Source organism: Argentina silus, assembly GCF_951799395.1.
Source record: "Argentina silus genome assembly, chromosome: 8".
Classification (NCBI taxonomy): domain Eukaryota; kingdom Metazoa; phylum Chordata; class Actinopteri; order Argentiniformes; family Argentinidae; genus Argentina; species Argentina silus.
This window is the reverse complement of record NC_139662.1, coordinates 1,956,365-1,971,962: the sequence shown is the minus strand read 5'-3', so window position 1 is coordinate 1,971,962 and position 15,598 is coordinate 1,956,365. Positions and strand designations below refer to the sequence as shown.

General features: G+C 44.4%; 2 protein-coding genes across 2 annotated transcripts in view; one reads left to right on the top strand and one right to left on the bottom strand.

Annotated features, from left to right (window-relative positions):
• LOC310808416 (uncharacterized protein) overlaps positions 1 to 15,598 on the bottom strand; it is a 211,979-nt gene that overhangs the window by 15,053 nt on the left and 181,328 nt on the right. The gene's annotated exons all lie outside the window — the stretch shown is intronic.
• clcn6 (chloride channel 6) lies at positions 465 to 14,499 on the top strand. Its single transcript, XM_083675307.1, has 23 exons — positions 465 to 552; positions 1,558 to 1,617; positions 1,867 to 1,932; positions 2,421 to 2,486; positions 2,729 to 2,795; positions 2,918 to 3,024; positions 3,384 to 3,510; positions 3,799 to 3,866; positions 4,166 to 4,224; positions 4,931 to 5,063; positions 5,356 to 5,469; positions 5,623 to 5,789; positions 6,048 to 6,165; positions 6,855 to 6,981; positions 7,825 to 7,978; positions 8,680 to 8,836; positions 9,114 to 9,220; positions 10,553 to 10,739; positions 11,572 to 11,732; positions 12,704 to 12,860; positions 13,087 to 13,194; positions 13,733 to 13,858; positions 14,303 to 14,499. The coding sequence occupies exons 1-23, from the start codon at positions 478 to 480 to the stop codon at positions 14,381 to 14,383; spliced, it is 2,592 nt and encodes an 863-aa protein (XP_083531433.1). The 5' UTR covers positions 465 to 477; the 3' UTR covers positions 14,384 to 14,499.

Here is a 15,598-nt window from a genome sequence, read left to right as displayed (position 1 = left end):
CTTCAGCGAGTTGCGAATCTATGATCTATTCCCGCAGGCTGTGTCACCTCCGACGTACGAGCGACCGATACAACGTGAGACAGCTGGTACGACTCATATATCTCTATCACGCTTTGAGTGAAGTTTCAAAAACGTGTTCGGGAAATGTGGGGACGACCAACTACTTCTTCACGGAGGGGTCTCAGCTGCACAATATTTACGCAGCAGTGGCAGTGCAAGTGCCAAAGAACGCGTTACACTGGAAACGTGCATTCATGTGCATCTACGATCCCCAAAACCCCAGGAGTTTCAAGCATATCACACATGTTTTCCTTGTTGTAAAATGAGTAACGGCATCATCTTTGAAAAGGAGTCCGTTGAATGTCCGTTAAGTCGCGCAGCTTTGACACTGTTGCACTCCGCGGTCCGTCTTTGTTCATCACATGACACTGTGGATGGTTCAGTGTGGTGGTGGTGGTGCTGAGCTCAGGTTGGAAGATGGCGTGCTGTGGGAACTGTTTTTGTTGTCACTGCTGCTGCAGGGATGGAGAGACCCGTACGCCCGAGGAACTGGTACGAGAGATTGAACATGGCGTGCAGAGTTGCTCCGATTTGTGTGTGTTTGTTTGTGTGTTTATTAGAACCAAAGCCAATTCGATCCAGGCAGCTGAGCATGTCTTATGTTATGATGGTACTAGCTAGCTAGCTAAGCTACCCTGTCCTGGCTTGCTAGAGAAAGCTCCACCCTCTCTTACCTGCTAGCTAGTTAGCCATCTAAATCTGCTAGCTGGCTATATTGCAGTTTTATAGATAATAAAGAATGGTAGAGAGGGTCCAGGCATAGTCAGAGACGGGAGGTTTTAAGAGGAAGTAGGTTTGCATTGTGTGTCCAACTCAGCTACGAATCCCATTGCTGTCTGATGTAGCTAACTAACAGACTGGAGGAAGAGTGATGAGGCTTGCTTACAATGTGCATTGTTGTACATTAGTTAATGAATGTTACACATGCACACAGATGCGTTTGAAAAACCCTGAAGGACTGTTCGACATTGGAGCTCCCATTGTTTGAGGAAGTGCATGAAAGGCAACTCAGAGTCTGAGTCACAAGAGAGAGCTTTTGATTCCTAATTGAAGCTATCCACAGAGCATTGCATGACTCATGGGGAAATATCAGCTAGCTTGCTCTTTTTCTTGGCAAGAGGCTATTGTTTGTGTGACATGTAGTGTGGATGCAGGAGCTAGCTATGATAAATCCATACCAGTGATTACTACAATGCTGAAATGTATCCTATAAAACTCTTAGGCCTATGTGAAGCAGAGTTTCTTGACATGTTGAAACCATGACCATATGGGATAAATTTGCTACATGTAAATTTGATCTCCAAAATAAATAATTGATCCTCGTGAGGTCACGGTTTGGAGAAACTCAGTGTCCTATCCTCCATATGGCTGCATGAGGACAGATTCCTTGGTCTCATCTGGGCATTTCAGGCGGTTGCAGTTCACATCAACACATTGGGTCTTGTATTGTTTCATTCTACATGCATGTTCAAGCTTTCTACTTGTCTCCTATTTCAGACAATTCTTGGGGAAACTCGAGATGAAGAGGATGAGATTCTTCCCAGGAAAGATTATGAGGTGAGGAAATCACATCAAAGCAGATGAAAATCAGTTGAGGGTGTAATGTTACTTTTGAAAATGGACACACACACACACACACACAACAAATGACCATCCCTCTAGACTACCTCTTTTGCCTGATTGACCATTGAGATGAGATCTGACTGGTTTTCAGATAAAGAAGACGGATAATATAAATATTATCTTAATTAAATATAAGCTTAATTGATCAAAGTCTTCCCCAATTGTCTCCATGTGTTTTGGCAGAGCCTGGATTATGACAGGTGCATCAACGAACCATATGTTGAAGTCCTGGAGGGGATGAACACTAAGGTAAGTAGTGAAACAATGATCATTGCAATAACCGTTACTAATCCCAATTAAACAGGATCATTACATCAAAGGGGCAATCTGGGATTGGTTCATCCATTATTAGACTTTTAAATGAATTATATATAGCCATTGATTCTTGAAGAATATAACTAAACCAAAATATAAGATTGTTTTAGTACATTGCTTGCAAACAATGTAATTGTAAACAATTACAACATGGTTAAAACTATCATTATACTCTAATAGATGGTCTGTCCTTGCATGTATAGCTCTGTCTATGAGAATGAGAGTGTTTACATTTCTCCAGCCCCATCCCATATCTGTTTACCAAAAATGTGGTGGGGCGACCCCAGAGATCCCAGATTGCCCCGTTAACCCTCTTCGTAAATGGAGGGACTTAATTTGTTGAGTTTATTTTGGGCAAAAATATAGTGATACAAGTGTTCTATCTACTGGTATTCTGATATTGGTTCTCCTTTTAATATTAGCAAGCCAAAAAGTATGAAGCTGTGCGATGGATATTGGTGTTTGCCATAGGAGTCTCCATAGGCTTGGTAAGTGCCATGACATCATATCTTGCAAGTCATATCTGACATCATGGTTGCTTAGCTACAGCCAGGTCCAGGGGTTTTCCTGACCACATGACCTGGTGGGGATAAACTCTGGGCCCAAGCTATAATGTACTGGTATACAAACAGTATTGGAATGGTACTGTCAATTGTATACTTTGGATTACAGTATCTCCAGCACATGCACCAGGACAGAGCTGAAGAGGTTTTCTTTTATTTTCTTTCAGGTGGGCCTTTTTGTGGACTTTTTTGTACGACTCTTCACTCAGCTGAAATTCAGCTTGGTCGGAAAATGTATCTTTTTGATAGATTTCACATTCTTCTTTAGACTGTGAAACACTGCAGTCAGCATACCAAGCGGATACGATGTTGATGAGATGTTCTGGCAATGTTGCTCCTTAACCGTTCTCCCCTAGCTGTGGAGGAATGCAGTGAGAAAGGCTGCCTTGCTTTGTCACTCCTTGAACTCCTGGCTTTCAACATGACCTTCATCTTTATCGCCAGTGTGTTGGTCCTCATTGAGGTAAGGCAGTAGCATATACAGTACAGTGCGTAAGAAATGGGACAGTGAAGCATTTTTTCTTCTTTTGGCTCTACACAAACATTTGGAATTGTCCCATTACTTCCTACCTTGAAACAGGGGGACTTTCTGAATGGTGAAACCAATACATACACAAATACTTTAACCTCATAGCCAAACACATTTTTGGAGTGTAGAGCAAAAAGAAGACAAAATGCTTCACTGTCTCATTACTTGCGCAGGGCAATGTATTTTCATACTACTTTTTCCATCTGTAGCATGGAAAAAGTATTTCCATGCTACAGTTTGTCAGCTGGTACTATAGTAGACTGACTTGAACGTTCTTGTCCTATGTCCTACAGCCTGTAGCTGCAGGGTCGGGAATACCAGAGATAAAAAGCTATCTGAACGGTGTAAAGATACCCGGCATAGTCCGGCTACGGACTTTCCTCTGCAAGGCCATCGGAGTCCTGTTCACCGTAGCTGGAGGTACTGAAAAGAGTTCAATATGACCTCTAGGGCACTATCGTATGGTTTATGTGGCAACATTCTTGTAATCATCTCTGATATCTCCATAAGGATGAAATTGTATAAGATGGAATTGTCATATGATTACTATAAGTATATTTAACTGATTAGCTCATTTGTTTTTATTCAAATCTACTAGCTACTACACACTTTGACCCTGATCGACCATACACAGCATGAGTCACAACCTCTGATTGGCAGGGTTTGCTCTGTGCGGTATTGCCTCTGACTCAGTGTTTGATTGCTCAGGTCTGTTTGTGGGGAAGGAGGGCCCGATGATTCACTGCGGAGCCATCGTGGGAGCGGGACTCCCCCAGGTATAGATCTGTCTATACTAGGTTGTAAATGGCTGCTACTGTACCGTGCAACTCCCTGTTGTGTTAGCCAAGTTACTCTGGTGACAGGCCTTGAGATAGTGCCACAAAGACACTTGGTGTTCTCATATGGTCACAACAGCAAGGCAGTACAGTATTTGTGTGAAACGTGACATGTTTTCCATTACACAGAACAGCCCAATGTGTCATGGTGAATGAGAGACATCTGCGGCATTTTGTGAAGCAGTAATTCTCACCATATCTTCATTAAATGTGTGCTCATGTTTGTCATCTCTTTCCAGTTTCAGAGCATCACTTTCAAGAGTATCCGCTTTGACTTCCCGTACTTCCGCACTGACAGGTACAGTATTCTCACATTGGCATCATTTCAGGGGGTCAAAACAAGCAGGGATGAATATTAAAAAAAGCAAAATGTTACCCTGTAATCCAGTGGATTTGTTGTTTTCATTATTCAATAGTAGACACATTGACCAAAAAACACATTTTAAGACGACCTCTGAGTCAAGATATCTTGCTTTGAATGCCCTGATCAGTCCTGATGTTCCAAATTGCCCATTCAATTCCTACAACTCCCAAGATTCTCCTCTCCCTCCCACACAATGTACTTCTGTTGAACAGCTAGCGCCTGCAACTCTCTTGGAATCACTGGCATAGTAGAGCAGGGTCGGAGTGCAAAATCTCTTGTCTGACTTATTTTAACGCGGTATGAGACTTTTTTAGGAAGTAAATACAGACCTTGCATTTTGATAGCTATGATGTGGCTGCATGCGAAATGATGGTAGTTTGAGACTGTATCCACCGTGGATTGACTAGTAATACCCATGAAAATGGATTTTGGGTAAACCCCTTTTAGATGCATGTCCACAAATCCGAAAATACAGTTGGCCTTTGACGATATCCCTTTTGAAATGTCAAAGTGTGCTTGTCATGGAGGTTCAGATGTCTCATAACACATCGAAATAATCAGAGGCACTTTCTCTTGTAGAAAAAGAGAAAAAAAACAATGACAAAATGAAAAGGCGTCATGTGTGTCTGCTTGGTCACAGGGACAAGCGGGACTTTGTGTCAGCGGGGGCGGCGGCCGGGGTGGCGGCTGCGTTCGGGGCGCCCATCGGGGGCACCCTCTTCAGCCTGGAGGAGGGCTCCTCTTTCTGGAACCAAGCTCTCACCTGGAAAGTGGTAGGTCCACAGTCTCTCTCTCTCACACACACACACACACACACACACAGCTGAGCACTGTTTCAATACTGTCAAAATGACCACAAACCTGTGGTGGTTTATAGCTTATTTGAGATGTGGAAATGGGTACGAGAGTGTTTTGGCATCCATTTCTGGCTTATTAGCCGTGTCTGGGCAGTTGTGTGGTTGAATAGTGTACAACATTCCACAGAAGTTATTGTCAATTGCTTGTTGTCCTGAGAGACCCCTCTGCTTTCTGTTTTTCTCCCCCCCCCCCCCTCCTTCTCCTCAGCTCTTCTGCTCCATGTCGGCCACATTCACCCTCAACTTCTTCCGCTCTGGGATCAACTACAACAAATGGGGCTCCTTCCAGCTCCCAGGCCTGCTCAACTTTGGAGAGTTCAAGGTACAGTACAAGCTGGCTATTTGTGTATATAATTATAAGTCTGCGTGCGTGCGTGCGCATGTGTGTGATTTTTTCGCTCGTCTGTCTGTCTCTGTGTGTTTTGAGTGCCCAACACCCCCATCCAACTGCCACCTGTGCTCCCTTCTCCTCCAGTGTACAGACGGGGATAAGAACTGCCACCTGTGGACAGCAGTGGACCTGGCCTTCTTTATCCTGATGGGTGTGGTGGGCGGGCTCCTCGGGGCCTTCTTCAACTGCATCAACAAGAGGATGGCCAAGTATCGCATGAGACACGTCCACCCCAAGGCCAAGTTTGTCAGGTAACTAGGTAACTAACCGCTAACCCCCCCCCACTCCACCGCTCCACGTTAGCTAAGTGGAATCGAATAGGAACATCAAATGAGTTCCAAGCATATTTATTTCTGATTGCAAAACTAAATGGCTTATGGACCAACCACAAAAGTAAGAAATAATTTTCTCTCCCCCTTGCTTCAACTGATTGGAGACAATATCGTAGATGGTGCGATATACAATTTTGGTGTGAAAAAAATCTTATTCTTCCTCTTGTCTCTGGCTAGGGTTCTGGAGAGTCTGCTAGTCTCCATGGTGACAACGGTGGTGATATTCATAGCGTCCATGACCCTGGGGGAGTGCCGTGACTTGTCCTCCCCTACGACCCACAACATCACAGCGCTGGTAGGCTTGGTACAGCTCTCCTCTCTCCTTCTCTCCAATGGTCTCCATCTCGTTTTTTTCTGACAGGATTATTCTCCTCCTGATTTTCAATTTGTCATCCTCCTCGATGAGTTCAAATTGCATCGACCTGCTCCATCGTTGCAACACCGTGTTATCATTCCGTTAGTTAAGCTGTATAGCTATGTATTGCCCCTTTCATACCACAATAGCAGAAATAAAATAATACTAAATGCAATAAAGCAATAAAGAAATCGGATAACAACGTCCATAAAACAACCACTATAATCCGAAAAGAAATAGTACTATCACAACAAATCCTGATAAGCCCTTCTGATATCTTTCAGAAGGACTTTTCCATCACAAGTTGAACGAGTTCAAAAGACATTGACCGCAACCCCCTCAAAACCGCTGGTAGCATGACTATGCTCATTTGGTTTAGCCGTGTATCTGTTAGCTCCTTGCTCTGTGGAATGGAGGCAAGCAATCCTGCTCCTCCACTTGTCAGTGTTTTGGCTTTCTAGGCAGAGCCTTTGCTTTTTGGCTGAAAGACATCATGGGTTTATACCTATTCCACCCAACCTGTACGTTTTAAATGCCTCATGATCATCTTCGTCAAAGTCAAAAAGAAGGGTATACTCTTATCCATGTTTACTGATGAAAAATGACAATCATGTTTCTGTGCCATTTAGACTGTCAATGAAGACGTCAACTCCACCATCCGTCAGTTCTTCTGCCCCAATAAGACGTACAACGACATGGCCACCCTCTTCTTCAACCCCCAGGAGGTGGCCATACACCAGCTCTTCCACCAGGACGGTGAGCCAATCACAGGTCTTCTTTAATCTGTCTCAGAACCCCCTGGGTCTCTGGCACCAGGGAACAGTTCCTCCTGCACTCTGAGAGTGCACGTTTGGGCTAGAATACTCAGCCATAGGTCAGGTGACGGACAGCTGATTCACACGTATGCAAACATCATCACATGTTCAGGGACGAGGCTTAAAAGCAGGCCTACGCAACACTCCACCAAGTCTCAAGTCTTGTTTATTTGTCATTACATTGAGTACAAGTAGACAACGCAACAAAATGCCTGAGGCACAGCAGCTCTCCACCATCTATCGCCATCAACGATAGAATGTAATAAGGATAATACAGTAGCTCAAATATAAATAATGGTTAAACAGTGTAACGCCACAGGGAGCTATGCATTAAACAATGATTAAACCGACGTACGTGTCCTGACTGAACAGTGTTCACAACAAAAAGGAAGGTATAAATGCTGCTTTGGAACGAACAGTTCCCGCTAATCTGTTATTCTTACATGTAATCTTAGTCGAATGGTGAAAGCTTAACTTACATTTACATTTATGGCATTTAGCAGACACCTTTATCCAAAGCGACTTACAACAAATACATTTGTTTAAGTAAGTGAATCATCTATCCATCAGTCATCATAAGATAAAGTCATCAATGCTCAGACCAGGGGCCATAAGCAGTCACAATGCTAGAAGAAGGAAGGGGGTTAGTGGGGGTGAAGAGGTTGATCAATGTCGTGAATATAACAAATATATATAGTATACAGCTTGCTGTATGTTGACCCTTCTGTTGTTATTCTGTACAGGATGTTCGTATTTCACTTCCTGTCTCTGTCTGTCTCTTCAGGCACATTCAGCCCCGTGACGCTGATGGTGTTCTTTGTCCTATATTTCCTGTTGGCGTGTTGGACCTACGGCGTGTCTGTTCCCAGCGGCCTCTTCGTGCCCTCGCTGCTCTGCGGGGCCGCCTTCGGACGCCTCGTGGCCAACCTCCTCAAAGTGTAAGACCAACGCTGCTACAGTCAGATGTCCTCAGAATGTAGCCCCAACGTTGTCATTGCATCGAACCAAAGTGGAAGCCCAACGTTGTCACAGTCAGACGTCCTGAAAATGTAGTCCAAGCTTTTTTATAGTCAGATGTACCAAAAATGGAAGCCAAATGTTGTCATGCACCCGAAAAATATTAGCCCAGTGGTTTCAAATGTACTGTTTCAAGTCCAATGTTATTTTCAAACGTCCGTAAAATATAAGCCCAACCTTTTCATGGTTGAATGTCCTCCACGTGCAAGGCCAACCCTCTCACACGTTCCTCACACACTAGAGCACACACATGTTGTAATGATGCACTGAAATGTATCAGGGACCAACATGTTAGGTGGTAAATTGCTGCTCTTCCCTTAACTTTCTTACCCTGGGAAACGCTGCTACTTTACACTAGTTTACATTCTCGCATACATCCGTTCACAGGGAATTCGCGGACTGTGCATCGTTTTCCGTCCCTGAGAGTCGTTTCTCTTTGACCCACTTCTGCTGTCGTTCTCTGCTTTGTCAGAAGCTGCCCTTTAGAGGTTCACTCAGCTGTGAGTGATAACTGCTAGTGTAGGTTTCACACACTACTGCATATCAAACTTCTGCTCCTTTTCCTCCACTTCCTCTGTGGATTCTACTGACCTGTCTCCTCCTGATTGCTATTTTGCCACAGAAACCTTGGGATGGACCTCTACTCCGGGACCTTCGCTCTGATTGGAGCAGCCGCCTTCCTGGGAGGCGTGGTCCGAATGACCATCAGCCTGACGGTCATCCTCATTGAATCGACCAATGAAATCACATATGGATTGCCCATCATGATAACTCTCATGGTAAAATATGTCTCATCCCTTCTATTCTGTCCATCATTATTACTACATATGCACCAGTATGGAGGAACATGGAGGATTATTGCACAAGTGGTGGATTATGGTGAAATAGGTTGCTCCAGTACTGCAAGAATTGCTCTTTGCCTGGATGTAATAGTCAATTGTGGTCATAGCCCAGCTTACTGCTGTTTTATTTCAGGCTAAATGTTCTAGGCAAAGTTGACTTTGAGGTGTGTGTGTGTGTGTGTGTGTGTGTGTGTGTGTGTGTGTTTCCTCCCAGGTGGCCAAGTGGACAGGGGATTTCTTCAACAAGGGCATCTATGACATCCACATCCTGTTGAGAGGGGTTCCGTTGTTGGAGTGGGAGACGGGGGTGGAGATGGACAAGTAAGGAGAGTGAAAAGGGAGAAAAATGGCTGCTCCAATAGGGCTGATATTCCAACAGACACATGAAAAAAAGAAAGAAAATGTTCCAGAGTCGTGGCTTAGCGGCAACACACCCGACTCCTTTAACCACTGCCCTGCCACCCTCAATCTGTCTGTCCTCTCCATCTGAACCCCATAGCTCATTTCTATACTGTTTAAGAAGATTGACAAATATGGAAGGTAGAGTGGATGTCCTCCCTTTAAAACCTTTTTAAATAAATAGAGATAAATAAATATGTGCAGAACTCATCAAATAAAGGGAAAATAACTCAGCGAAGGCTTGATTACATTCTAGTCTATTATGACACTGATTGGTGTGATTTAGTCCTGGACTAAATCATACCAATGAAGACTCGATAGTTTATTATTAAAATAAGGATAACGAGTGGTCTGGGGTGGTCCAGTGGTCTAGCACCACAGCCTTCAGTGCACACACGTATGCCCATGTCGGTATGCGTTCGAATCTGTCCTATGCCCTACTGACATACTCTCTCCTCCTTCTCTGCTGTCTATGTCCAATAAAATAAATAACAATACGAGAGTATTAAAAATAACGAAAAAGTTACATCCTCACCAGTTGAAAACTCACACTTTTGTGATTATACTTTTTTTTTTTTTTTTTTTTTTTAATGCCACAATTATACATGAATGCAATAATACAGGGTTAAACAATAACAAACTAAAATGGTAGGGAAGGAGGGAAAACAACATGAAACAAAACAAAAACAGATTAAAACATACATACATACATACATCTCCACATAATAAAACTAATATGCATCATGTAAGCAGTCTCTCATAGCTTGGGCAAGGACAACCCAAGACATCACTGTAGAGGGTGTAGCCTTATTTATCTTAGCTGGACTACATTCCAGGGACACAATGCTTTGGAAGCCTGAGATCCACAGTCTGGAGAGACCCATCTCTGTAGAATAGCAGTTTTGGCAGCTGTGAAACCGGCCAATAAAACCAGCTTTTTTTTAATAAGGGTGAGATGAAGTCCAGAATCCTCATTTAGGAGACAAAAACAAGGATCTAAGCAAAGGCTAGTACCTGGTCACTTAGATAAGACAGAGATATGACATTCGATATGACATGCTTCCAGCACTGGGAGATGGTTCAAACTAAAAAAAATTTTCTCCATCTGCATTTGTCCAGAAGGGGGGTGGATATCAACAAAACAAACAAGGCAGAGGCAAAACTGTGTGTGTGAGGGGGTGTCGTGTTTATCATTCGTGTCATAATCCATTTCTCTTCCACCCTTGCCCTCTCCCACTCCCCCTCACCCCCCAGGCTGACGGCCAGCGACATCATGGAGCCCAACCTGACCTATGTGTACCCCCACACACGCATCCAGTCCCTGGTCAGCATCCTGCGCACCACCGTCTACCACGCCTTCCCCGTCGTCACGGAGAACCGTGACAACGAGCGGGAGTTCATGAAGGGCAACATCCTCATCAGCAATAACATCCGCTTCAAGGTAAGAACAGACCGGAATAGAAAAAAACGTTATTGTCCACGCAACGTGAGGCAGCTAAGAACATTTCTTGACTTATTTTTTTTTTAGACGGTTAGTTCCATCCTCTAGCACCACAAGGTGGATATTGTAAGCTATGCTCTCATGCCACGGTGGTCAAGAAATTCTCTCCCCGCCCCGGTTTATGATGTGTTACCTCATAATGCCGATTTGCTTCATGTCACCTCAGAGAATCATCACTAGCTTTTTGGAATAATACTCACTGTATGATTAAGTCACAGAGAAAGCTGGGTGTTCTATTTTAGATGTCAGTTTCCAGTGGAAGAAGGGAAGAACTGACTTGACTAAAGCAGAAACAGATGTAGTGACCATGCTTTCAGTGACCACCAGGAGGAGTGAGAGCGCTGCAATGCTCACAGAAGCTGATGCCATGGATATGCCTTGGTAGCCAGAGGCATCAGTCATGCTGTTTTCACCTGTCCCATGTATACGTATCAGTGCAGATAACTGAGAAGACATGTTTTAGTGCCTGACACTTACTCTGACACGTCCCTCACTGATATTGTGGGATACGATCATGAAGAGAATAGCTTTGTGACGCTTTCCTCGACCACCACGATAGAGACAATGAGAGTCAGTTCAGTATTTTTAACAAGGTGGAAATGCGATGAGTGGATTGTGTGATTCAGTGACTCATCTCTCTGAGTCACTGAATTTCTCTGACGGGGTTCAAGCAATTTGGCGAATTGAGGTTGGAAGTCTCCGACCTTTTAGAGGTTTTGTACGATGTATGTGGGTTTTGGTGTGTTTAACCCCCCCCCCCTTGCCCACCCAGAATGCCAGCGTGCTGACGCGGGCAGGGGAGCAGAGGCGGCGATGCCAGTCCATGAAGTCGTACCCGTCCAGCGAGCTGAGGAACGTGTGTGACGAGCGGGCGCCCACGGCGGAGCCAGCCGAGGAGGGACAGGACATGCTGCAGCAGATGCTGGAGAGGAGGTGAGACCCTGCCCCGCCTTGCCCTACCCTGCCCTATCCTACCCTGCTCTGCCCTGTCCTATCCTGCACTACCCTGCCCTGCCCTACCCTGTCTTACCCTGCCCTGCCCTCTCCTACCATACCCTGCCCTGTCCTACCATACCTTGCCCTGCCCTACCCTGTCCTACCCTGTCTTACCCTGCACTACCCTGCCCTGCACTACCCTACCCTGCCCTGCCCTGTCCTACCCTGCCCTGCCCTACCATACCCTGCCCTGTTCTACCCTATCCTGCCCAACCCTACTCTGCCCTGTCCTACCTTACCCTACTCTGCCCTGTCCTACCTTGTCCTAACCTACCCTGACCTGTCCTACCCTGCTCTGTCCTACCCTACTCTGCCCTGCCCTACCCTGTCCTATCCTACCCTGACCTGGCCTGCCCTGATCCCCCCCCCCCAACTCTCTGCCATGCTGACATTAGGGCTGCATTTCAATCCAGGAAAATATACCTTCCCATTTCCCATTCACTCCCCTTCCTAGATCTGATAGTACTGGGTAAGTGCAAGCAATGCTGCACTCCACTCCGCTAGGTGGCACTATAGCTCACACAAGCCCAGTCCTATCAAATCTGGGAAGGGAGGGATGGGAGGGAACAACTTTCTGGAATGAAACGCAGCCCAGATTTGGGTATAATATTATCCTCCATTATCACTGTTTCCCTGACTGGTGTCACATAAGTGATTTTGACATCCACCAGTAAGAGGTCACATTGTCATGAGAATATATTCTTCTATTTCATTTGTATCAGAAATACTTGAAAATATATTTGATATAAAAATACTACTATTAAATACTTTATATGTTAAAAGTTGGTCACCATTCCTTATTCCATTCCATCCCTGACAATTATCCTGTCCTTGTCTCATATGTATGAGACAAGGTATGTAAGGTATGTACGCTTTCATATGAGAAACGGTCTCCTGTATCTTTCCAGACATGTGCCCTACCCCAACCTGTACCCTGACCAGTCCCCCAGTGAGGAGTGGACCATGGAGGAGCGCTTCCGCCCGCTGACCTTCCACGGTGTGATCCTGCGCTCCCAGCTGGTCAACCTGCTGATTCGGGGCGTCTGCTACGCCGAGAACCAGTCGGTCAGTGCCTGGAACTAGAGCCTCTAGGCCTGTCTTAACCCTAGGCCTGTCTTAACCGTAGGCCTGTCCTAACTGTAGATCTGTCCTAACCTTAGGCCTGTGCTAACCCCAGTACCTGAGACTGGACCTGGGTCTCTAAATTTGTGATCTTTTTTGTGGTGTGTCTGCGTGTGCCTGTGCGTGTGTGTGTGTTTGTGTGTGTGTGCGTGTGTGCGCACTCACACAGAGTGCCACCCAACCGCGACTCTCGTATGCAGAGATGACAGAGGACTATCCCCGGTTCCCTGACATCCACGACTTAGACCTGGCCCTTCTCAACCCCCGCATGATCGTGGTAAGGCCCAGGCAAACATCTACAACTATGGATTTACACTGTTTAAAACTAGTTAACCAAAAGGAAAACCTTTCTTGACTGCTCCGTTAAGCATCTTTTATTAATCGACTCTAATCAATCAAATGGATTTGTATAGCACTTTTTACAAAGACAATTGTCTCAAAGTGCTTCACAACAAGAACAATACACAATATGAATTAACCAAGTGCTACACTACTTGGCGTCCCATTCTTCAGACCTACTGAACCGATTCAAGGAAGGCTGTTTAAACCTCCAGATTTCCATTGAGTCCTTTGAATAGTGGAAAGACCTGCCTGAGCATATTAGGCTAGCAAGATCGGTATTTTCTTTTAAAACACTTTTTTAATTGATCCTGCCCTTATTCTTTTTAATGTGTCGTGTTTTACTGTTGTCTACTTATATTTTTGTTTTTATTTGCATATCTGTATTATCGGCTCATTTGTAAAGCGCTTTGTAACACTGTTTTAAAAAAGGTGCTCTATCATCATAAACTTTAGTTATAATGTTGTGTTTTCAGGACGTCACCCCCTACATGAACCCGTGTCCCTACACCGTGTCCCCAAACACACACGTGTCCCAGGTGTTCAACCTCTTCAGGACCATGGGCCTCCGACACCTTCCTGTGGTCAACGCCGTCGGAGAGGTGAGCGGCACGGTCAACATTTAGACGGGGACAGATGTTGTTTTTTTTCCTGACCAATAGAGAAACACTTGGGGGGCCTTGTTATAAGTCCACAGAATGGACTAGTTGTACTGTATGATTAAGTTTAATAAAACTCACTCAGCGTGACATTTTGATGACACAAAAAACAACAACTATTGTTTCCAATACCCAAAAGCAGCATATCAAAAACGTTTTAAACCTGTATTATCCACCACTCACCCGAGCATAGATACTGCTTTGGAAGTAATACCACTTATTTGCGCTGTCAAAATGTCCAAAGCATGTCCTATAATTAGCTTTTGTGTAAAAGCACTAAGCAGAGACATTGGTTTGTTCACAAACTGATTGTTGTTAGAGAGTCTGCCTAATGTGGAGAAAGTGATTTTTAACCTAATGGTGCTTTTGTGTGCTCTTTCTTTACAGATTGTGGGCATAATCACACGGCACAACTTAACCCACGAGTTCCTCTTGGCAAAGCTCAGACAGCATTACATCACCATCTGAGCTTCTTCAACCCCAAGAATCTGCCCTCATCTCGCCGTCCATCACACACAAACTCCTTCTTCAACCTGGACCTGAGCCTGGGGGCCTCCCAATGCTTTTCCATGTCCCAGAATACACACACACAGGTGCAACACACACACACACACATACACACACACACACACACACACACACACTCACTACTGCAGCAGCATCACATCTCCCTGATCTCTCTCTCTCTCTCTCTCTCTCTCTCTCTCTCTCTCTCTCTCTCTCACACACACACACACACACACACACACACACACACACACATACACATAAATGATTTATGACACAATTGGACTCTGTTATGAGAGCATATGGGATGTCTTTCAACCAGAGTGCACCCCGTACACTGTGCAAGGCCTCTGCCACCTAATAACATAATTTAAAGAGCCTTTACCCCAGAACTACCCATCCTGTGTCCCACAAATCCACGCTTTACCGATGACGCTTTATCATCTCGATCACTGTAGCACTTTTATTTTGACGTTTTACTGTATGTTTGATTTTTCTGTTGATTTATTGTGTATTTATATTTATATAACATGTATACTATATATTTGCACTAAATTCATTTCACTGTCCTGTCAGGACTTTGAACAAAGCATTTTTATCAGTGTTATGAAGACATTTTGTTATGGACCATGTCTAACCAAGGCAGATGTGTGGAATTATACTAACAAATAAGATTATTGCATTTGCATTATTTAAAGCTTAACAATGGACAAATGATCTCACCAATGTTCAAGGAGTTGAGATCATGACAGTGTAGATATGAGGATGTGCATGTTTTGGGTGGCATCGACCAAGGTTTTTCATTTAATTTAGCTGTTTTGAGCAGCATAGCCAAGTAAATGTTCATCTCAGCATAAAGTATGACTAAAACTGCTAGAAAAGAATTTCAGGTATCACAGGGGACTACCACCACTTTTGGAGACCAATAGAGGGAAGTGATGTGGGTGTCTTTCTGGCCAGTTGAATCAATGTACGTTTGGTTAGTGAATGAGCCGGTGACAGCAAAAGGAAGCATTGGGAAAAACAAAGCCAGTTTTCAAACCTAATAAGCATTTGATGAATGATGCTATTGTTACCAATGTTGAACCCAAACTGGCAGAATTCATTTAGGGATGGATAAGAGGGATAGATTCAAATTACACTGTAGCTAGATAATCAATTATGACCAACAATTAT